The 21,399-nt window shown below is 48.6% G+C and overlaps 7 protein-coding genes across 10 annotated transcripts in view; 5 read left to right on the forward strand and 2 right to left on the reverse strand.

The window, feature by feature from the left end:
* Positions 1–1,054: 1,054 nt before the first annotated feature.
* LOC6612618 (progestin and adipoQ receptor family member 4) lies at positions 1,055–16,835 on the reverse strand. Of its 2 annotated transcripts, XM_032722833.1 has the most exons (8): positions 16,503–16,834; positions 15,390–16,197; positions 4,214–4,429; positions 1,880–1,983; positions 1,684–1,821; positions 1,591–1,599; positions 1,316–1,456; positions 1,055–1,247 (listed from the first exon to the last, which is right to left on the reverse strand). In XM_032722833.1, the coding sequence occupies exons 2-8, from the start codon at positions 16,048–16,050 to the stop codon at positions 1,155–1,157; spliced, it is 1,362 nt and encodes a 453-aa protein (XP_032578724.1). In that variant the 5' UTR covers positions 16,051–16,197; positions 16,503–16,834; the 3' UTR covers positions 1,055–1,154. The 2 variants fall into 2 exon arrangements, with proteins under 2 accessions (XP_032578724.1, XP_032578725.1); XM_032722834.1 differs by lacking the exon at positions 1,591–1,599 and having other exon boundaries at positions 16,503–16,835.
* LOC6612619 (neprilysin-1) lies at positions 2,049–4,194 on the forward strand. Its single transcript, XM_032722832.1, has one exon. The coding sequence runs from the start codon at positions 2,078–2,080 to the stop codon at positions 4,121–4,123; it is 2,046 nt and encodes a 681-aa protein (XP_032578723.1). The 5' UTR covers positions 2,049–2,077; the 3' UTR covers positions 4,124–4,194.
* On the forward strand, positions 4,790–6,960 carry LOC6612620 (neprilysin-1). The gene has a single exon (XM_002037088.2). The coding sequence runs from the start codon at positions 4,805–4,807 to the stop codon at positions 6,851–6,853; it is 2,049 nt and encodes a 682-aa protein (XP_002037124.1). The 5' UTR covers positions 4,790–4,804; the 3' UTR covers positions 6,854–6,960.
* Positions 7,126–9,248, reverse strand: LOC116801706 (neprilysin-4). Its single transcript, XM_032722830.1, has one exon. It carries the CDS (start codon positions 9,223–9,225, stop codon positions 7,210–7,212), a length of 2,016 nt encoding a protein of 671 aa, XP_032578721.1. The 5' UTR covers positions 9,226–9,248; the 3' UTR covers positions 7,126–7,209.
* On the forward strand, positions 9,896–12,208 carry LOC6612621 (neprilysin-4). The gene is made up of 2 exons (XM_032722831.1): positions 9,896–10,140; positions 10,192–12,208. Exons 1-2 carry the CDS (start codon positions 9,901–9,903, stop codon positions 12,001–12,003), a joined length of 2,052 nt encoding a protein of 683 aa, XP_032578722.1. The 5' UTR covers positions 9,896–9,900; the 3' UTR covers positions 12,004–12,208.
* On the forward strand, positions 12,814–15,129 carry LOC6612622 (neprilysin-4). Its single transcript, XM_002037090.2, has one exon. The coding sequence runs from the start codon at positions 12,829–12,831 to the stop codon at positions 14,950–14,952; it is 2,124 nt and encodes a 707-aa protein (XP_002037126.2). The 5' UTR covers positions 12,814–12,828; the 3' UTR covers positions 14,953–15,129.
* A 467-nt stretch (positions 16,836–17,302) lies between the features above and the next one.
* The window catches only part of LOC6612625 (serine/threonine-protein kinase Doa), a 34,414-nt gene continuing 30,317 nt past the window's right edge, over positions 17,303–21,399 (forward strand). Inside the window, exons 1-3 of one of the 3 annotated variants that reach the window (XM_032722828.1) lie at positions 17,303–17,681; positions 18,802–18,920; positions 19,041–19,136. In XM_032722828.1, coding sequence (XP_032578719.1) covers positions 17,475–17,681; positions 18,802–18,920; positions 19,041–19,136 — 422 coding nt within the window. In that variant the 5' untranslated portion in view covers positions 17,303–17,474. Of the gene's footprint in view, positions 17,682–18,801; positions 18,921–19,040; positions 19,137–20,975; positions 21,066–21,399 lie in introns of those variants that run through there. The other 2 variants (XM_032722826.1, XM_032722824.1) reach the window with 2 other exon arrangements.

Genomic DNA, 21,399 nt, shown 5'->3' on the forward strand with positions numbered 1-21,399 from the left:
ACTCATAATTGTTCGCATTGCTAGGATTAAAATAGACCGACGCTCGAAAGGTTGCTATCGTATATAGTTAAGTTGGATGTATACCCGCCCTAATGCTTAGCTCCTACGGTATACGTACTCATAATAAATATTGCGGTTTCTAATAATATTCAATACTCGGGGAGCTCAATAAATACTTGAGGTTAATATTGCGCACTCAATTGACGTAAATGATATAAACCCAATCCATTTCGAATTCCTACTACTACGCTTTCATGTACGCGATTCGTTGCAGTAGCGATTTGCCAGGAGACTGACTGTATTGGTTTTCACACTTGTCCAACTTCAATTCGGGTTTCTAACTACTGGCACTCATCAGCAAGAAATGAGTGGTTGAGTTTTGTTCACAACTATGCACAGATTGGAGCTTTAACTAGGCTTACACTACCACTAGATCGCTAGCTTGCCAAAATTAACAAATTGCATATCTAAAAAGTTCAACTAGGAAGAGATTAGCTTATAGGTGTTCTTATTGTAGTTTTTTCGACGAGGTACAAAGTTGTACGTACGAGTATTTGAAAATAAGATGTGTTGTCGTAAGCACAATGAGGTACATGTGTATCAACATCATTCAAATCATCGTTACAATTAATTCATTAATTATTATTCATGTATCATTATCAATTACTCGCTATCCATTGCGCAGCCGTATTGCAACTGAATACCCAAGAGATTAGCGTGAAAATCCGAAGACTTGGTTCCGAACTATCCTGCCATCCTGTCATCCTATCATCCGGCCATCCTGTCGTTCGTCTCGTCTTGTCCCAGTAATAATATAACCTTAATGCTTAATACCACAGTCGAAGTAAGTACTATATGTAAATACACACATACAGTTCATATATGTATGGCCTATACCTACACCTAGATATACATATGTATATTGTTACTACATCATCTTCGCTCTCTTATACACGGTATATTCAAGTAGCGTTCGTCCTCGCTCCACTGCATCGATGGATCTCCGTCTGGTCTCATGCGGGGACTTGGTCTCGCCGCCTCCGCCAGGCGATGGGCGCGATCAGGGCGCGGATCAAGTGCGTCCGGGCCCGCCGCCTGGCCAGGATTATCCACGGCAAGGGCAGCAGCACCAGCGGCAGCAGCCAATAAGCGGGTCAAAGCTCCACGTGACCTAGAGCCTGCTCCGTGGCGTTGGCGGCGGTGTGGCAAGTCTGCGTCGACATCCACTCGAAGTCCTTGATGGTAGCCTAAGTAATATGATATAATATATTTTAAATATGAATACCAGCCTTCATCCCTGGAGTATCTAACCCACCTTGTGCATGGAGTAAACGGCCACGACGACCAGCACGTGCATTATGTTGTGGGAGTTCAGATAGTAGTCCACCACTCCGGGGAACCACTTCTCCGGGATTCGCATCGCTCCAATTGCACCGCCCAGTATGGAGACGCCGTCCTGGAACAGAGGGTTAATGGGCAAATTAGCGAGCGGTATTCGGAAGCGGATTGGTGTCTTGTGTCCGCTAGGAAAAGTGCTAAGCGGCTCTGTCCAATTACTCGAATGTACATATGTATGAAAATGTGACTTACAACTTTAACCTATGCGCACCGAGAGAGGCCAGCCAAAAACGTACAGTTATAGAAAATAGCAGTTAGTCAATTGGAAAGCCTGGACATACGCACCTGCAGGTAGACATGGGAAAGGGCCATGTGACTGCCGCCCACCATTCCACGGATGCGCAGGAAGGTCAGGATCGAGCGCATGGCGAAGGGCAGGGCGAAGCACAAGCGACGCTGCCAGGGTGAGCTGGCAGTTAGAGCCTGTCGGGGATTGCGGATCGATTAGAGAGGATTCGCATCAACTGCCTCTGACACTCACCTTGTAGAGGCCCCACAGCGAGAGCACGCAGTAGGAAACAATGATGAGCCACTTGAGCACGGGGGGGAAGCACAGAGTGGTGGCTGTGACCAGGGGCAGGGCACCTGGAAATAGAAACCGGAGAGCGGAAGAGATTGTTAGCACACGCAGTCTGCCCGCCGATAAGGCGGTCCAGTCGAAAAACAAAGCTCGATCGCGATGGAACGCCTCCCAGCTTCCGCCTGCCTAATCTTTGTCGCCTTGGCCGTCGGTTCATCGGCCATCCAGGGTGGAGTCTTCAAGGAGCTAACGACGCCCCTGGGTCAGCAGATCATGCGTATCGCCAAGTCGGCGGAGATGCGCTCCTTTATGGACACCTCTGTGAGTCCCTGCGACGATTTCTATGGCTATGCCTGTGGAAATTATGCCACAATAAATGCGGCAACATCGCAAAAAGACACCAATATCCGGCAGCTTATGTTTGCCAATTATCTGCGTCGGGTGGGGCAGGTGCTCAACGAGCCCCGGATAAGTACAGATCGACCGATGGAGGTGCGCGTGAAGTATTTCTACGAGTCCTGCCTGGACACAGCGGCATTGAGGACGAAACAGCGATCCCATCTGCTCAGTGTTCTAAGGGAGTTTGGCGGAATGCCGGCGGTGGAGGGCAAGTCCTGGGACTACGTCGGCTTCGACGCCATTGAGATGATGGCTCAGTTGCTCCGACGCTACGGAAAGTTGACTCTACTGGGCGTCTATGTGGTTCCGGATCACTTAAACTCCCAGATTAAACGCCTTCAGTTGGGCCAAAGGCTCGATCTCGCTGAGAGCGATGAGTTTGCCAGTCTGTGGAAGAAGTATGCGCTGAAGATGCGTCTGCGGAATCTCCTGGGTCTGACGGAGGAGCTAGCTGGAAAGACTGCTGAGGAGATAATAGAACTGGAATCGGAACTATCGCGCAGTGCTTTTGACCATAGAATGAACCGTGATCCGCGACTGATGCGCCATCTGACCATGCTGTCCAACATGAGCGATGCTTACGGACCGATTCTAAACGTGACTCGCTTTGTGACCTCCTGGTTGGGTACCGAATACAATCTTCCGGTTTTCGAATCAGTGCCTAGCTACCTTTTCCAGGTGAAGAAGATCCTGCTGAGCACCCCTAACCATGTGGTGGCCAACTATATGCTGTCCAGTCTGTTGACCGACTTTGAGATCACGGCGAATGAGGATCAACAGAAAGTAATCTGTCACGAGCGGATCACCGAGCTATTTCCCGATGTGGTGGACCATATGGTGTACCACTCATTAGAGCAGCAAAATCCCTACATAGCCAACGAGATGAGGAGTCTGTGGGTGGAGCTGAAGTCCTCCTTCCAGCAAATGCTCAGTTCCCCGGACATCGAATGGCTGGAGAAGCAGACGCGTGAGGAGTTACTAGAAAAACTCAATGGTATGTCCTTCGAGATAGCCGGCGGTCAGGCGGTCAACTTCGAGGAGCAGTACGGCGATCTGGTAGTCAGCTCCGCCGATTATTACGGCAATATCCAACGCCTGCTGGAGGTAAAGGCCAGAATTCTCCGAACTGATCTTTTGCGGGAGTCCAGAAGCGTATACTACTACCACGGTGTAACCGATACTCCTATCTACGAGACGGAAACAAATCTGGTGGTGCTACCGGTCAGTTATATGCAGCACCGCTATCTCTGGGACGAAGTTTATCCGGCTGCCCTTAAGTACGGCACTTTAGGTTTCACCCTGGCTCACGAGATGGCCCACGGTTTCGATGATCTGAATCGGCTCTACGACAGCAGGGGAAACCTCAACGACAACTGGAGCAGCCAGAGCAAGGTGGGGTTTGAGCTGGTCAAAAATTGCCTGGCGGACCAGTTTAGTGGGATGCGGTACGGCAACTTGCGATTGCGAAGATTGAAGTCGCAAGCTGAGAGTATAGCGGATAATGTGGGTATTCGCATTGCGCAGTCGGCGTACTGGAAATGGTTGGATCACGTAGAGATGGAGGAAACGGAATCCCTGCCGCACATGACGCAGTCGCCGGATCAGCTTTTCTTCCTCAGCGCAGCTCAGTTCATGTGCTCGGATATCTATCCAGAAAGACGAGCGAACTTCGGGCGAAACAATTTCCATCCGCCGTATGAGGCCAGGGTATTCGCCATGATTATCAACAGCCCAGCCTTCGCCGAGGCATTCCAGTGCAGCAACACGACCAAGATGAATCCCCCAAACAAGTGCCTGATGTATTGAGATTTCCCCTGTCTAGCTGATTACGCGCTTGTATATGTACTGAATAAAATAGTTCCCCTTCTCAAGCATTATCATCGCGTTCGTACTCACCAAAGCTTTGGCTCACCCAGATCCCGACCATGTCCAATTTGAGCAGCGTGTAGTAGACGTTCTCGCCCTTCTCGATGTTCATGAACAGGTGGTAGACGAAGCTGCCGCACCAGGGAGCCACCGATCCGAAGACGTGGCAGAAGGACAGGAACTTGTAGCCACTGTCCCAGGGCATCAGTCCGGGCACGATGGCCAGGATGTAGAAGATGGGTATGGCTAAAATGGTAAGATTAACGAAGGTGAACTTTTAGAACCATAAAATGTATGGGCTTGGTGCCTGTCAAACTATAAGATATGATGTCACCTATTTATATTTACATACAATGCGCATAGTCGGAGGTAGTAGAGCGTAATATTTAGATAGATTATTTCAGATTGGTCAGCACTCCAACATAAGCCTGACTAGTACGAAGCGTATTTGTTTGGAGCGCGAATTATATAAGAGTGCAGTTGAGATTGTATAAGAGCTGGGAGATAACATGTTGACCTACCCCAGCGCACCCTGGGCATTGTATAAACAAATCCCGCTGATAAGGTGGCCTCCACCGATCGGGAACAATTGAAAATTAGTTGAGTTTAATTAGGCGCGTGATGATGACGAGTCGGCTGTTGTGGCTCTGCCTTTTGGTGGCCATAGTTCCAGCTATGACCAAGCCATCGGATGCGGGTAATCCCTTTGCCGACGACTTGACTTCGGATTACGCGAAGAAAATCATCGTGCAAGCGAAAGTGGCCGAAATGAAGACAATGATGAAGCCAGAGGTCTCGCCCTGCGACGACTTCTACACCCATGCCTGTGGAAACTGGCATCGCCACAATCCCGCCCAGCTATTGGGCGACGTTATGACCGACAACTTTCAATTAATATCCAAGGGATTCGATCGACGCCTCCAGCGGCTGCTGCGCGCCAATGACTTGCAATCCGATCTGGAAAAGAAGATGCAGCGTTTCTACATGTCCTGCAATCTGGTGCACCGCGATGATGTGCACTACAAGTTGGCTCTGGAGAACGTCATCGGGGAGTACGGAGCACTCCCGGCCATGGTTGGGGCCCAGTGGAACTCCTCCGACTTCAGTTGGTGGCGAACAGTGGCCCAGATACAGCACAAATACGGAAAACAGATCATCCTAGGCCTGGAGATCATGCACGATATCCGGAACACATCGGTGAACCGCGTGTACATAAGTCAGCCAGATTTTAAGACGATTAACACACGCCTAACGAATCTAATAGAGGAGGTACGCACATCCATGGATCTGCAGCAAAATTTCGGTCTGAGTCCCAGCGTTGCAAAACACACGGCCGAGCAGCTCACTGAGTTGGAGAGAACTTTCTCGTCCGGTGGCTCTGGTGCAGCGACTCTGCAGGAATCACTCTCCCTCTATACGGTAGCCGATCTTCAAGAGAAGTACAGCGACCATCTGAATTTCACCGAATTCCTGGGCCTGATCCTCGGCGAGGAAAACATACCAAAGTCGTTGTACATCTACGACGAGGAGTACCTGGACAAAGCACTTCTTACCATGCGAAGCACACCGCTGGCCACACAGGCAAACTACGTTCTGTGGAAGCTGCTCGAGGACTTCCTGGTGGACGCCAAGCCCAAGGACATGGTTAAATGGTGCACCGAATCGACAAAGAAGTACTTCGGAAAGCTCGCCGAGCACGCAGTTTACAAGCGATATCGCAACCCGGACGTGGAGTCGGAAGTTCACAAGATCTGGGATCAGATCAAAGGAATCTTCAGGCATCGGCTTTCGGGAGACAAATTGGACTGGATATCCAATGCCACCAGGACGTTGGCCATCGAAAAGCTAGAACGTATGCAGCTGAACATCAACTCCTACGACGAGGAGAACTTTGAGAATGTGTATGGAGAGGTGTCCATCGATCGCCTCAATTACGTTCCAAATGTTCAGCAGCTGCTCATTGCAAAGGGCATCAGATTTGTGGCAAGGATTAATCAGCCGGCAGACTCCGTAGATGCCACAGAGCTACTCGGGTTTACTCCCGCCTACAACATTCAGGAGAACAACATCACGATCCCGGTGGCCCTGCTGCAGCCACGATATTTCTGGGGTGACCAGTATCCGGAGGCATTAAAGTACGCCACTCTGGGCTACCTCCTCGCCCACGAGATGCTACACGGCTTCGACGACGATGGAAGGCAGTACGATGCGTCTGGTAACCTGGCGCCCTGGTGGGACTTGAAATCCCGCTACGAGTTTGAGGAACGGCGCAAGTGCTTCCAGGCCCAGTATCACGAGTACCAATACGGTGGAAAAAAGCTGCCGGAGAGCAAGGATCAGTCGGAGAACATAGCGGATAGTGGAGGCCTAAAGTTGGCCTACGCCGCCTACGAGTTGTGGCTGGGTCAGCAATCCGAGGAGGTGCTTCAGCGAGAAACCATGGAGGGTCTGCCCTTCAACAGTCGCCAGCTTTTCTTCTTGGGATACGCACAATTGTTGTGTGACGACGTCCAGTTTCTGTTCCAGCCCTGGGTGAGTCAATCGGACAGGCACGCACCCAGCAAGTACCGGGTGATTGGACCACTGTCCAATTTCCAGGAGTTCCCCTGGGTCTTCAACTGCTCGCAATCGGCGCCCATGGATCCGGAGTACAAGTGCGCCATCTACTGATTCATTTGTTATTTTACTAAGTTTGCTTTAATGTTGCTTAACCTGGTAAGCTCAAATGCATGAAAAATAAACAAACAAATATAATAGCATCTTTGAATTGGCAAAAATGTAGTTCTGGCATATACAAGTATATAATTAATGCTGAATGTGTCTAGAAATGTAAACAAAGTAGCTTTATCAATGAGAGTGCGTAGAAACATATAGACGGTCATGGCTATGTAGACGCTCTGATAATTGCTGTTGACAATATGTGTATTTTTAATTGTCGAGAATTAACCATTCAATGACCCAACTTTTCAGTGTTAGTTTTTATTATGGGTAGAATTTAGTTCACAGTACTTTAAATGATGTCCTAACTAATCCAGGATTACGGAGAAGAGCTGACACTTCTGGGGAGAGGTCATTCTGCTAGCGCTCCCGCAGTTAAAGTCCCGTCCAAAGGCTCTAAAGTTCGATAGTGCTCCCAGCACGCGGAGGGCATTGGGAGTTCCAAGAAACAGGGATTGCTTGTCCCGGAACTGTTCATTGGCATCATTGCACCACAACTGGGCAAAGCTGAGGAAGAACAGTCTTCGGGAGCCAAGGTTGAGTTGTGGCAAAGACTCGGAGCCCAAGAAGGATGGGTCCAGCTCGTCCAAAAGCCTTCGGTAGGCGTGGTAGGCCACCTGAATGGCCAGATTGTCGGCTATGTTCTCCGCCTGCAGATCGCTCTCCGGCAAGTACTGACCATTGAACCGCAGTCTTCCGTACTGCTCTTTGAAACAGGACTTCATTTTGGAGTACTCAGCAAAGGACTTGGCATCCCACTTGGATGCATCTTCCAGGCTGTGTGCCAACTGCTGAGCCAGCAAGGTGCCCAGACTGCCATACCACACTGCTTTTGGATAGTAGCGGGACCACAGGAAGTTCGGTTGGAGCAGAGCAACTGGTAGCAGGACTCTCTTTCCCACAGGATCATAGGTGACCGATGTCTGAGCCTTCACCTTGACCCTCAAACTCTGATGGTTAAGTATGGTCCTCAGATTGTGAAGATAATCCCTAGGTTTCAGGTGCAGTTCCTCATATCGCTGCGTGAAATTGACTTCGGCATATCCATTGATCACCAGACTGGTTGTATTCAGCTGCTCTAGTAGTTGTTCCCTCGTCTCCGGAACCAACCAATTCGCTGAAGAGTTTTCTAACATACCTCTAAAGCCGCGCTGTAACTGCTGCCAGACTACATCTATTTCCTTAAGGGTACCTTCATCTCCATACTGCTTGAACAACATGTGGTCAAGGAGCTCGGCAAAGAGATCCCTGACGCGGCTGACGCACTGCTCCACAACGGACTCCGCTCGCTCGTAGTAGAAGTGCTTTAAAAGCTCATTGAAGACGTAGTTAGCCAGTACGTGGGGTGGTGTCACCGTCACTAGCTCATCTAATTTCATTAGATAACCAGGCACATGCTGGTATAGGGACTCGTTGGCTTCCAACTCCCGGTCAAGGACAGTTTCCACGTACTGGGTGAGATTAGCGACATCAACGTAGTCCGCGTCACTTGGAGTGTACAATTTGGACATCACTCCAACTCGGCGATCCACCATAATGGCGGCAATCTTTTGCTCAAACTCTGTGATTTCCCTTGCTGTTGTTACGGCCACTTTGGAATCCACACCCAAGTGACGTTCGAGATGATTGGCTATGTCTTCTGCAACGCCCTTTCTGTTGGCCTCCGGACGAATCTGCTTCGGCTGTCCCACGTATATGTGATCCGCCGACTGCTGAAATAGCAAAAGGATGTCAAAGCCGTACTTCCGCTTTATTCGCGCCACCGTGTCCAGCCAATCAAACTCCTCGGCTGGCCACTCCTGACCCGGGAGGCTTAGGACGGGCATGCGTCCGAATTCAGCCACAATTTCCTGCAACTGACGTCTGTAGAGATCCTCCGCCGCCTGTCGGAAGAGCAGGCAACTGGCATAAAACTCCTTCAGTCGGAGCACGGCCACCTCATCCGTTTCCTCGTTCGCCGGCTGCTCCATCAGTCGCTGCTGCTTGTGACTATAGGCCTTGAGCAGCAGCTGCACGAAGTTCGTCTCCCGGGGATAGGCATCGTTGGCCGGATTGATCTGGGGCCAATTTCCGCAGCTGTAGTCGTAGAAGTTGTCGCAGGCATCCGCGTCCTGCTCCATATAGCTCCGCATCTCGGCTGACTTGGACAGACGCATCAGTCGCTGGACATAGGCGCTGTCATTGGACTGCGAAATCAGCTGCTCCCGCGCCTGGATGCGCAGGTCAATGGCCGCCTGACCAGTTAGCAGGTGACCTCGACCACTTCCCACCAGATGGAGCAGCAGTAGCTGGAGCAGGGCACGTGCGATACCAAAGTTCTCCATGGCGAACACTCCGAGAGCGACTGAACGGGCAGCTCGACAAGACGCACTTCCGCACCCACTCTCTGCGACTGAGATTGAGATTAAGCTGCACTGAGAGAAATCTGAACGCAGTCCTGCATTATTCCATTCCATTATATGATATTTTGAATATATTTTCCGGTTGAGAAATCTTGCCTATTGGTTTATATGCCATATATTATTGAATGTATGAGCTTGAAGTTTCTTTCAGTGCAGCACGGGGTGGAAGCGCTGCCCCAGCACTTCCTTATCACCCGCTTGGTCGTGGGTCCCATGTTTCTGTCCCAAGTTAGAGGGGAGTGCGTGATTGGAATACAGCTCACGTTATAGTGTAATAATTGGGTGGAATGCTATGGGCACCTAATGACGTCAGTAACTAGTATTGGCCGTTAATTGCTTTGGATTGCATATTATTACAGTCGATAGCATTACGATTATATACTATAGAAGAGTGCATTGCATTTAAACGGGTTTCCCGTTTTGGCATGAACTTCGACGAGGTATTCTCATTTTAAAATGTATACTAAGAACCGAAGATTTGGATACCACCTCTAAGTTATAATAAGAAAGAAAGCGATAAGCCTAAGCGCTCCATTCCTGTTTCGGCAGCTTATTAACTACTTGGTTTATTCAAATATTTCATTTTAAAAGAGGCACATGACGATGAAATTGCTCTGCATTTGGATTGCTGGTCACGTTGTCAGTGCCCTGGTTATAGCGGCCCCCACAAGCGAGGATGTGCTCAACCAGGACACGCCCTACATGAAGGAACTACTGCGTCAAGCCAAAGCGGCTGAGATCGAGAGCTTTATGGACCAGAAGGCGGATCCCTGCAAGGATTTCTACTCATTCTCCTGTGGCAACTACAAACGCATCAACTCGGCTTTGACTATGCAGGTATTGAGTACTGGAGTATTCGAGACTTTGACTAATGGACTCAACCGAAAGATCGTAAAGATGCTCAACACACCCAACGATACCTACGACACTCCGGAGGACATTCAGGTGAAGCATTTCTACGAGTCCTGTCTCCGGATCAAGGAGCTCAACTTGACGTACAGCGAAAAGCTTAAGGGGCTCATTGCTGAATTTGGAACGATGCCGCTGCTCGAAGGATCCTCCTGGCAGGAGGACGACTTCGACTGGCTGAATACTACTGCTCGCATGGCCCACCGATACGGAATAACGTCCATTATAGGCGTTGGAGTCGCCACGGACTTCGCCAATAACCAAAAAAACATTATCTACATAAACCAGCAGGAGTTCCCACTGAAGAGACGGTCCATGTATATGGACAACGAAACGGCCATCTACCGCCAAAATTATCAGAGTAATGTGCAGCTCATTTTGAAGGAATACTTAGGTGTTGAGGTCGAATTGGCAAGAAAAGCGGCCAAGGAAATGATTGACTTCGAGGTGGACTTGGCCCATGGACTGGTGGACAAAAACGAGCACCTGGACCTAAGGGACCTGCTGGAACTTCTGACTGTCGCTGATTTGCGTGAGAGATATGCCCCCACCCTGGACACAGACCAATTAATATTCGTGAGCATGGGAGAGAAGATTTCCGACAAGATCTACGAATACAACAAGCGTTATCAGAAAAATTTGGTCGAGGTGATCGAGCGTACGCCCAAGAGCACTGTAGCCAATTATTTATTCATTCGCCTGATCTGGGAGTTTATAAAAAAACCAAGTGGACTGTCGGAAAAGCCGACAGAGGCCTGTGTGGACTTCACCAAGACGTACTTCGCCAAGAATCTGGACAACATGATCTACCGCCGCTACAAAAACGAGAAATCCTCCAGAGAAATCGACAACATGTGGCATCAATTGAAGTCCGCCTTTAAGGAGACCTTGTTATCCAGTCCGGCTCTAGATTGGATCGAGCCATCCACTAGAAGTCTTGCCATCGCTAAGCTGGAGGCTATGACCCTGCAGGTCAACAACTACGCAAAGGAGAACTTTACCGAGGACTTTGCGGACCTAAATTTGCAAAGCACGGACTGCGTGGAGAATTTGCGACAGGTTCAGATGATGCAAGCAAAACAAATGCGCCAATTGTTTCACCAGCCGGCTAAACCACTGGAAGCGGGCGAACTTTTGAGCTATACCCCAAGCAACGTCCTGGTGGAGAACACTATCAAGGTTCCGGTTTCCCTCCTACAACCCTTCTACATTTGGTCCGATGTCTACCCCAATGCGATTATGTTCGGAACCCTAGCCTACCTAATTGGACACGAGCTGATCCACGGATTCGACGACAGCGGGCGGAAGTTCGACGAGAAGGGGAACTCGAAGGATTGGTGGGATGAGAAGTCCAGCAGCAACTTCCTGAAACGGAGGGAATGCTTCACCAAGCAGTACGGCAGGTATGTCTACGATGGCATTCAGCTGAAGGAGTCAACCGCGCAGTCGGAGAACATTGCGGACAACGGCGGAATGCGACTAGCCTACACCGCCTACCGGGAATGGTACGAAAACCAGCTGACAATTCCTAATGGGGCTCAGGATATGATCAAGGAGACCCTGCCCAATCTGCGATACACTGCCAAACAACTGTTCTTCATCAGCTTTGCTCAGACCTGGTGCAACGATGTACATCCCAAGGTGAAGGCCCTTCAGGTATCAACGGACGAGCACATGCCAGGAAAGTTCCGCGTTATTGGAACTTTATCTAACTTCGAGGAGTTCTCAAAGGAGTTCAACTGTCACGCCGGATCCGCCATGAATCCCATCGAGAAATGCAAACTTTACTAGAGTATATAATAGTAATAACTAAGCAGTTCAACTTTTCAATTTTATTCGTTGTTAACTATTTTCTTTGTGATTTCTAAGTTTTTGGAAGGGATGAGCACTTCAGTAATGGTTAATATCCGACCTAATCCCATATTTTCTTATCCAATACCTCAACCTTAATTCATAAAGTGATGTTAAACAAATAAAATTTAAATATGCCTATTTACAATGTTTTTAGCGAAATGTGGAGATTCTGTTTTCGTCACCATTCGGAAACGTGCCGGCTGGGGCTTATATTGTTTGAGGTTTACAATAGACACACATCAACTGGACGTCATCGCAGAGTAATCAACTACCTTGACATCAATTCTATCATTCATGTAGAAGTAGAACAATATAAAGAGTCTTTGCTAAAAGCATATTTACTTTAACAGCTTAATAAAGGCTATATTAAAAAATCATTGACTTCTTTCTGAGTAAAAAATCAGCCAATAAGGAAAAGTATAACAGATCCGAATCTAATTTTATAAAATGAAAGGTTTTCGCTAGTATTATACAACCAAAGCATATCTACAGAAAAAGATTGTAGACAAGTTAAGTTCAGTTGTAATATAACAGCTATAGAGAATGATAATGCTTCCGAGAAAAAAATGATTTGATAAAAATTAGCAAGCTGTTTGCAATCAGCAGTGAGCAATAGGAACTCAGTGTTTGAGCTGAGCACTGTGTCAGAGAGCACCCGATAACCCCAGGGTCGCCTTTTGTTTACCCACAACCGAGGAGCGGCTTGGCTTTAATGGGGATGGCGATGAACTCATCAGATCAACTCAGGCACGACAGTCGATCATGGGAATTAAAGCGAAGCACAACGCGATGCAGTTGCTCTGCATTTGCATTGTTGGTCACGTCCTAAGTGCGATGGTCTCGGCTGCTTCTACCAGCGAGGAAGATCTCAAGCAGGACACGCCCTACATGAAGGAACTACTGCGTCAGGCGAAGACCGCTGAGATCGAGGGCTTTATGGACCAGAAGGCGGATCCATGCAACGATTTCTACGCATTCTCCTGTGGCAATTATAAGCGCATCAACTCGGCTTTGAGCATGCAAGTGGTCACCACTGGAGTATTCGAGACTCTGACCAAAGGACTTAACCGAAAGATCCTGAAGATGCTCAACACACCCCACGATACCTACGACACTCCGGAAGACATTAAGGTGAAGCATTTCTACGAGTCCTGTCTCCGGATCAAGGAGCTCAACTCGACGTACAGCGAAAAGCTGAAGCGGCTCATTGCAGAATTTGGAACGATGCCGCTGCTCAAAGGATCCTCCTGGCAGGAGGACGACTTCGACTGGCTGAATACTACTGCTCGCATGGCCTACCGATACGGAATAACTCCTGTTATCGGCATTGAGGTGAATAAGGACTTGGCCAGCAATACACGGAACCGGATATACCTGGGTCAGCAGGACTTCCCGCTGGAGGCGCGTTCCATGTACGTCGATGATGCAACAGCAGTATATCGTCAGAAATATCGTAATAATATCCAGCGCATCTTGCAGCGTTCCCTGGGCGTGCAGATGGATTTGGCCAAAAAAACGGCCAAGGAACTGATTGACTTTGAGGTGGATTTGGCTCAAGGACTAGTGGACGATAGCGAAGGACTAGATCTGGGTGAATTGACCCAGTTACTCACAGTGGACGAAATCCAGAGAAGGTACTCCCCCACCTTGGATATCGACCGATTTCTGTTTGTGAGCATGGGAGAGCGCATTTCCGACCAGATTTACGAATATAACAAACGTTATCAGCAAAACTTGGTCGAAGTCATCAAGCGTACGCCCAAGCGCATTGTAGCCAACTATATTTTCTTCCGGCTGATCTGGGAGTTTGTGGAGACGCCATCCGATTCGCAGGAGAAGCAGAAGCAGGCGTGCGTGGACCTTACCAAGAAGTACTTTGCCAAGAATCTGGACAACATGTTCTATCGTCGCTACAACAACGAGAAATCCTCGAGAGAAATCGACAACATGTGGCGTCAATTGAAGTCTACCTTTAACGAGACACTCCGTTCCAGTCCCGCCTTGAATTGGATCGAGCGACCCACACGGAACCTTGCTATGGCGAAGCTACAGGCGATGACGCTGGAGGTCAACAACTACTCAGATGACAACTTCACCGAGGAGTTTGCCGAACTCAATCTGCAAAGTGACGACTACGTGGAGAATGTGCGATATACAAGCCTACTTGGGGCCAAACAGATGCGGGAGATGCTCCACAAGCCGGCCAAACCGTTTGAGGCGGGCTCCCAACTCAGTTACACCCCGGCCAACATCCTGATAGAGAACACCATCAAGGTCCCGGTGGCCCTACTACAGCCCTTCTACATTTGGTCCGATGTCTACCCCAATGCTATTATGTTCGGAACCCTGGCCTCCCTAATTGGACACGAGTTAATCCACGGATTCGACGACAGCGGACGGAAGTTCGACGAGAAGGGGAACTCGAAGGATTGGTGGGATGAGAAGTCCAGCAGCAACTTCCTGAAACGGAGGGAATGCTTCACCAAGCAGTACGGCAGGTATGTCTACGATGGCATTCAGCTGAAGGAGTCAACCGCGCAGTCGGAGAACATTGCGGACAACGGCGGAATGCGACTGGCCTACACCGCCTACCGGCAATGGTACGAAAACCAGCTGACACTTCCTAATGGGGCTCAGGATATGACCAAGGAGACCCTACCCAATCTGCGATACACCGCCAAACAACTGTTCTTCATCAGCTTTGCTCAGAGCTGGTGCAACGATGCACATCCCAGTGTGAAGGCACTTCAGGTGTCAACCGACCAGCACATGCCAGGAAAGTTCCGCGTTATTGGATCTTTATCTAACTTCGACGAGTTCTCGAAGGAGTTCAACTGCCCAGTCGGATCCGCCATGAACCCTAGTGAGAAATGCATACTGTACTAGTTAGATTGACCCGAAATGTCATTCCTCAACTTGATCAGCCAAACCTATTTAGATTTTCTAGTATTGAGGGTATTTAAATTATAGTTTCGAATAAGCGCGAAGAAATTTTGTTGACTTGGTCAAGAAATTCAAATTTTAAAATCTGTGAAGTAAATAAAATGTAAAAATTGTACCTTACACTAATGGAAGTTATCAAAAAAATCCATGTTCAGCTGGGTGTGAATGCTATCTTTAGTTGGCAACTTTCTTATTCATGCTCAAGCCAACCTCAGTCAAGGTTCATTACAAATTCCGACCTAATCTATTTACGTGCCTCCACTTGGCTTTGACCGTGATTGTTACGAGCAGTTAGACGCGGCGGATCGATAATTAAGCCAGTGGTGACAGGTGGGTGGGAAAGGGGCGGAGGTGGAAGGTTGAGGGCAAACGGAACTCACCATGTGTCAGTATGTTGATGGTCTCGTTGTGCCAGTAGAACAGGCTGAGGAGGCATCCCTTGAAGGTCTGCAGTGGTCTGTAACCACGGAGTACGTAGGGATTGAACTGTAGATACGTGGGCATGTCCTGCCAGGGCAGCAGCTGGACCACATTCTCGTCGGATCCGGAACTGCTGCTGCTGCTGCTGGAGCTGCTGGCACTGCTACTAGGCCCCGATGAAGCTGCAGTTGGTGGATGCTCCGCTGCAGGGACTAGCGAACTTGTTGCTGATCCTGATCCCAGCAAGGCAGACGTTGGCGTGGTGGAAGCTTTGGCGGAAGACGTTGATGATGTGGCGGGCATATCCGGCTGAGTGGGTTCAGTGGATGCTATTGCGGTTGCTGTTTCCGGCGCCTCCTTGCCTTTCATTCCGTTCAGGGAGTGGGTCTCAGCGGGAGCACTTGGGATGCCTGGAGCTCCACACGCTTCCACTTGGCCATCAGTGGCGCGTGTAGGCGGCGTGGGTGGCGGAGTCAGCGACATGGTCTCCACGGTGCTGCCCAGGCAGTCGCATCCAGTATTTCCTCCTCCAATCCTGGCCTTTGTGGAGCTGCCCAGCAGCTGTTGATCGGGTTTCAGGTCAACGGCGACTGCAGCGGCGGCGGCGGCAGCGGTGTCCATGCCGTGCTAATACCTTCGATCGTTTTCGAAATCGGTAGCGGTAACGGTAACGGTTACGGTTTCGGGCTCACTTCAAGTTATAATTACTGTTCCAGTTCCGGTTCCGGTTGCGTGGCCGTTTCCGTTTCCGGTTCCCTAGCTGGCCAGCTGAAAGCGAAAGCAAACGTCATGAATTATGGATCGTCTATATGCGGCTGGCCAAGATGCGATGTGTTACGTATGTGTTGGCCAAAAAAACACGTGCGAAAGCGAAATGGAAAATGAAAACGAGACCAGGACAATGTCAACACACACACACTCGCACAGCAGCCTCGTGACCCAAAAAGGCCTGCGCCATTTGTACTCCTCAGTGTGTGTGTGTAATTGAATATTCCATGCGACTCACGCGAGTCTCGGATTAGGCCACAAATATCAGCTCCCGGGCTCGGGAAAAAATCAATAAAAATACTTACTTCTGCCATGGAACGCGCAAATGTTTTTGGTACAGAATCCTACTCGCAAATGTAGAGGGATTACGTTTTTTCGGGGACTAGAATCCTGGACCGATGCTACGATGAGCAGGTTTCTCCATTCGGCTTGCAGATGTTACGTGGGCGGGGCATACTATATAGTCTATCGGTATTCAAGCCATTCCATCGGCTTCCGTGGGCTTCTTTCGGACAAAATGAAGTATATCCCAGCTAGATTGACTCTTTCCCAGAGCGACAAAACGCGGGAAGCAGAGTTCGGGGAAGTGATTCCGCGCACACGACCGTTGGGATAGGCACGTCAGTATTTGACTGAGCGTGGGCACACGATAACGATACCGTTATTTTTCCTCGCGTATTGTTATGCAATTGAATGAATCGGAACCCGTATTTTTATTGGGCGCCAAAGCAGCGCAGGCGCAGTGCCGAATATGAGGCAGCCAGCTGGTGCTCGCGCAATTACTCTTTAATTTTAAAATGTCAAATTTACAAAAATTAAAAATTGATTTATTTGCTTTGTAACGCTTTTGTATCAGTCGTCTGTTGCTAATTTTAAATTTGAATACTTCCCGCCTGTATTTTCATTATGTGGCAACTTTAACTACTGCTTACTCTTACTAACACTGTGCTATGACGACCCTTAAAGGTTGCATTGCCTAACATCGATATCAACAAAACATCGATAAGAGTCGCTCATGTTTCTCACATCACTAACCAAGTGCAATTCAATTTAATCCGTTGCAAATAACCGCGTATTAATTATATTTGTTGCACAGCAGGCTGCTGAAAAGAGCTGTTGAAAAGAGCAGCCCAGCCAAACGAGCACCGCAATGCGGTAATTTCATCGCAAACGAGCTGATAGAGGCGTACTGCGCGCCGGAAGCGAAAAAGGGCGCCAAAAGGTGAACATTCCCATGCAAACACTCGCACTTAAGTATAAACAACAGGACAAAACCCATGCACCTACCCTCCCCGAAGGACAAACTCATGCCCAGCAGCAGCGTGCAGCAAGCGAAAGCGAATTTCTCCTGGCAGTCGCTAACGCAACTCTTGAGCGGCCTGTGGCAGCGCCTCTATTTGCCGCGTTCGCCGTTTTTGGCTCTGCCAGCGCCGCCCCTCGCCACGCCCCCAGCTAATACTACGCAGCGCCGCGCGAAGAAAGAGGTAAGACGGCTGCAAAGCCCCAAACAAGATATGAAAATGCTCGACAAAACAGATAGCTCGAAAATAGGGAAAACAAGATATCCAACAAAACTGCTACATGTCCATGGGATTTGTGGCACCCATACAGACGCAGACGCGAGCGTGCGGGTGCACAGTTGACTACGCAGCACGCCGCACACACACGATTTATATTAGAGCAGAACAGTTACTTTCCAGTTTTTGCTCCCAGAAGCAAAGTTTTGTGTTATTGTATTCTTTTTTATTGGTTGTAGGCCATTATTATTGCGCTGTTTTAGTTTATCTCCAGAGTGTTTTGTTTGATACTGTTGTTGCGCACTCGGCAGCTCTTTTTCGTCAGCGTTTTTCAACACTGTTTAGTTGGCGTGCACAACACTGTCTCCCAGACGTGGTGAATAAAATACCAAGTGACGTGAATTGAAGGAAAAAAACACGATTTTCAACGTAAACGCACACTATTTTTCGGTGTGTGTGAAAAGCCCAAAAAGCGTTTTCAACAACAGGCAGAAGCCAGGATTTGCAGGACAACAATTGTGGATATAGCGGCAGCAGCAGCTGCTCAAAAGGCAACAACAACGGCAGCGACAGCGACGCTTCGGCCAAGCAACAACAACAGTAGCAAAGCAAAGCCATCGGAGCGCATACAACAAAAATCAATTTTCGCGCTCGTGAAAAATATCAGCAGCAAATTGCAAGGTAGATGCGCTAATGGTTGGCTAATTAAAATGCGAAAGTTTTTGGACTTTTTCGTTGCTTTTATTTGTAGTCCGTTTTCCAAGGCACCCACACAGAGGCACAATATTGCAATTTGCTTGAGCGCCCGCGTGTGCGAGTGTGTGTATGTGGGTGTGAATGTGTGCGTGTGCGTGCCAGCTGTATTCCGTACTGTACTCACCTTTTTGGTGGGAACAGCTGAAAGGGGTGGTGGGTGATACGGGGCTGTTCCCAGTGCTCACACCACCCGTTGACTTACGGTTCATAAGTACATATGTGCATGCATATATGCGCATATAGGCAGTAGTATATAGCCTATAGATAAATGTGATAGGTGTCTTATAGGTACTACAGACCCACTGACAATGTGTGTATACTACGTTTTCAGATGCCCAGAACACGGAGACTCCACCACTCAAGGGATCGCTCCTCGGCAGGCACACGAGACAAGCGCCGACGACACGATACTGCCGATCATTCGCCACCCCTAGCTGAGGCCCCATCGCCGTAAGTTCGCCATCATGTTTGCATTCTCCGATTTTCCCATATTCTCGGGATTCTCTGCGAGCTATGTGAGGAACTACTCAGCTACCCATTGTACTCATGGTCTCCATTATTTCACTGCAGGCCGCGCGTCACCAACACACATCACACAAGATCGGCGGCCAAGCGAAGGCGACACGAGCTCGATGCCAAGAAGGCCCAGATATCCAAGGAACCCACGTAAGTAACTCGCATGATTTGTCACTTAGCAAATCCTATTCTATCAGAGGGTCTAAAATAGATTCAATCGAAGTTGACATAGCTGTGGAATCACATACACTTCGGGTGAACTCTACAAGGCATATCTTATAAAAGGAATTATAAAGGAATCAGTCCTTGTATAATAACTGCTTTGAATTCCAAAGCGTTATTGTAGTCAAATATTCATCAGACGAAACGAAGAAACGGTGTGTCTGGTTACAAAAATTGATTGCGACATTCCCAACGCACCGAAAATATTTTAAGCTGTCAAGAGATTTGCTCTGCCTTTGTGACAGCATTTGAAAAGGAATACAAATTGTTCTTTATTGCGAAATTGATCGAGTCAATCGATTCCATAACGGAGTATAGATCGTAATGCTTTTTGAATGGGTATATCCCGATAGTGCAGATTTGGCTGCAATAACCGTTTAACTAACGGTACCGTTTCTAATTTTTAATTTTATGCAACCGAAAAACATAAAAGCGGCCTTGGACAAGATGAAACCTTAAGATTGTTAGCTCTGAATTCACTTATCTATTTCGCTTTTTTCTTGCATTTAGGAGTGTGACTTGCCTGAAAGTTAAAAAGACGGAGGGGCAAGTCTTAACATCTGCCTCCACAACATCGACTGAATAAACAAACTTCCCTGATGTGAAACCTTTCGAAAAGTCTCGGCTCAGTCTCGTCCACGTAAACTGGCTCTGCCTACTGCACCACGGGTATTTCCCGCAGCTGTCGGAGATGTGGCAACCAAAGTGTCCTGCCCACGCAGCGCTCCGCGCTCCTTGGGACTCGCTTTCTTTGAATGGCTTGTAAACGGTCGTGTCTTTAATGGCGCATGGCTCCATAAAGAAGTGCCGCTCGGGCAGCAGGAGCAGCCAGAGAGACAAATTAACATTTGGCCATATATGGCAAGTGAAATCTGCGCTGGTTCCTGCCAGCTAAGAGTCATCCTCTTCAGTCGGCTTACTGTAAATTAATGCGGACTCAGCGATTTCTTTGTGCTGACCCCCTTCGGGAGGCCGGTGAACGTGGGCGTTGGGTCTCCACCAGATCTGGCGGATCCTGGCGCGTTGTCCGCTGCATTTCCTCGCCTTAATTTATGCGCCTGCGTATTTAAAGCGTATTTGCATATTACTCAAAACAACGGATAACTTGAGGCGCGACGTTGTCGCATTTATTATTGTTTAATACACTTGGCGTAGCCTTTTTAGGTAGTTGCAGCAAGAGCATCTTGGGGAGTTGGCTTAATCAGAGTCGCATTTCGCAATTTATACGCCACTAGCAGCGACCGCTTTCTTTGTCGATAAAGTGACGTTTTCATGCCCGCCAGGGTGCTGCCGTTGCTGTCATTGTTTATTAACCTTTTGCATTTGCCATAAAACACGCTGGCTAAGTGTTCATGAAGCACAGCGGCAGATTAATCGACCTGTCCCGGCTCATTACTCAAATGTTGGTGACATCTTGCAACGCGGAAGTGGCCGAAAAACGCAGCCCAAATATGAAAATCAAACGCATCGATAAGGAGTACTATTCTCAAATGTGTATTGCCCGCGTTTCCGTCATGCTCTTGTTTTATTGTCGATCATTTTCGATTTCAATAATTTTTTATTTAAATTACAAGCCATCAATTGGGTGCACGCATGGTGCGGCGAATTCGCCGCTGCCTCGACTGCGTCTCGATCGTCTGTCTGTAAGCTGGTAAACTGGAAATGCGAGCAGCGAAGTCGAGCGGTAGAGGCGGCAGCGCCGGAGGCAGCGGCGGTACAACCGACACTTGTTCGCTACCAACTTGTCGCTCGGCTGCTCAGTCGCAACGACAACTCGAAAGCGAATGGAGGTGCTGGCTTCTTCGCTCGTCGCCGTCGCCGCCGTGCAACCGCCACCAAGTGTTTTTTGAGAGAAATGTATAAGCAGCTCTATATTGTTTATAATTTTTAACAAAATGCAGTGTGTGCTTCTGAAGCACTGAAGCTCCCCGTGTGATTTGTGTGATTTTCGCGAATTGTTTATGCATCCTGGCCAAAAATAATAACTCGCGCGCCTACGGAATTTCAAATCAGCTCGAAAACACCCCCTCAATTATTCCAAGAAGTTTCAATGCTGTGCATACAGAGCTTTAGAGGACAGAAGAAAATCAGTGGCCAGTGGGAACAAACTTTAGCCAACACGCGTTAACTAAGCCAAGATAAGATAACTACGACTAGGACTGCGACGATGACGCCTACGACTTATCAAAGA

This window comes from Drosophila sechellia, chromosome 3R (genome assembly GCF_004382195.2).
Source record: "Drosophila sechellia strain sech25 chromosome 3R, ASM438219v1, whole genome shotgun sequence".
Taxonomy (NCBI): Eukaryota; Metazoa; Arthropoda; class Insecta; order Diptera; family Drosophilidae; genus Drosophila; species Drosophila sechellia.

What these genes read in the sequence shown, in the direction of transcription:
- LOC6612619 (XM_032722832.1), top strand. Translation starts at nt 2,078, where the DNA reads ATGGAACGCCTCCCAGCTTCCGCCTGCCTAATCTTTGTCGCCTTGGCC.
- LOC6612620 (XM_002037088.2), top strand. Translation starts at nt 4,805, where the DNA reads ATGATGACGAGTCGGCTGTTGTGGCTCTGCCTTTTGGTGGCCATAGTT.
- LOC116801706 (XM_032722830.1), bottom strand. Translation starts at nt 9,225, where the DNA reads ATGGAGAACTTTGGTATCGCACGTGCCCTGCTCCAGCTACTGCTGCTC.
- LOC6612621 (XM_032722831.1), top strand. Translation starts at nt 9,901, where the DNA reads ATGACGATGAAATTGCTCTGCATTTGGATTGCTGGTCACGTTGTCAGT. An exon ending in ACTCGGCTTTGACTATGCAG is followed by an intron (nt 10,141 to 10,191) that starts GTATTGAGTACT and finishes CTCAACCGAAAG; the next exon opens with ATCGTAAAGATGCTCAACAC.
- LOC6612622 (XM_002037090.2), top strand. Translation starts at nt 12,829, where the DNA reads ATGGGAATTAAAGCGAAGCACAACGCGATGCAGTTGCTCTGCATTTGC.
- LOC6612618 (XM_032722833.1), bottom strand. Translation starts at nt 16,050, where the DNA reads ATGGACACCGCTGCCGCCGCCGCCGCTGCAGTCGCCGTTGACCTGAAA. An exon ending in CATCAACATACTGACACATG is followed by an intron (nt 4,430 to 15,389) that starts GTGAGTTCCGTT and finishes TTACCATTTTAG; the next exon opens with CCATACCCATCTTCTACATC. An exon ending in CGCTGTGGGGCCTCTACAAG is followed by an intron (nt 1,822 to 1,879) that starts GTGAGTGTCAGA and finishes AATCCCCGACAG; the next exon opens with GCTCTAACTGCCAGCTCACC.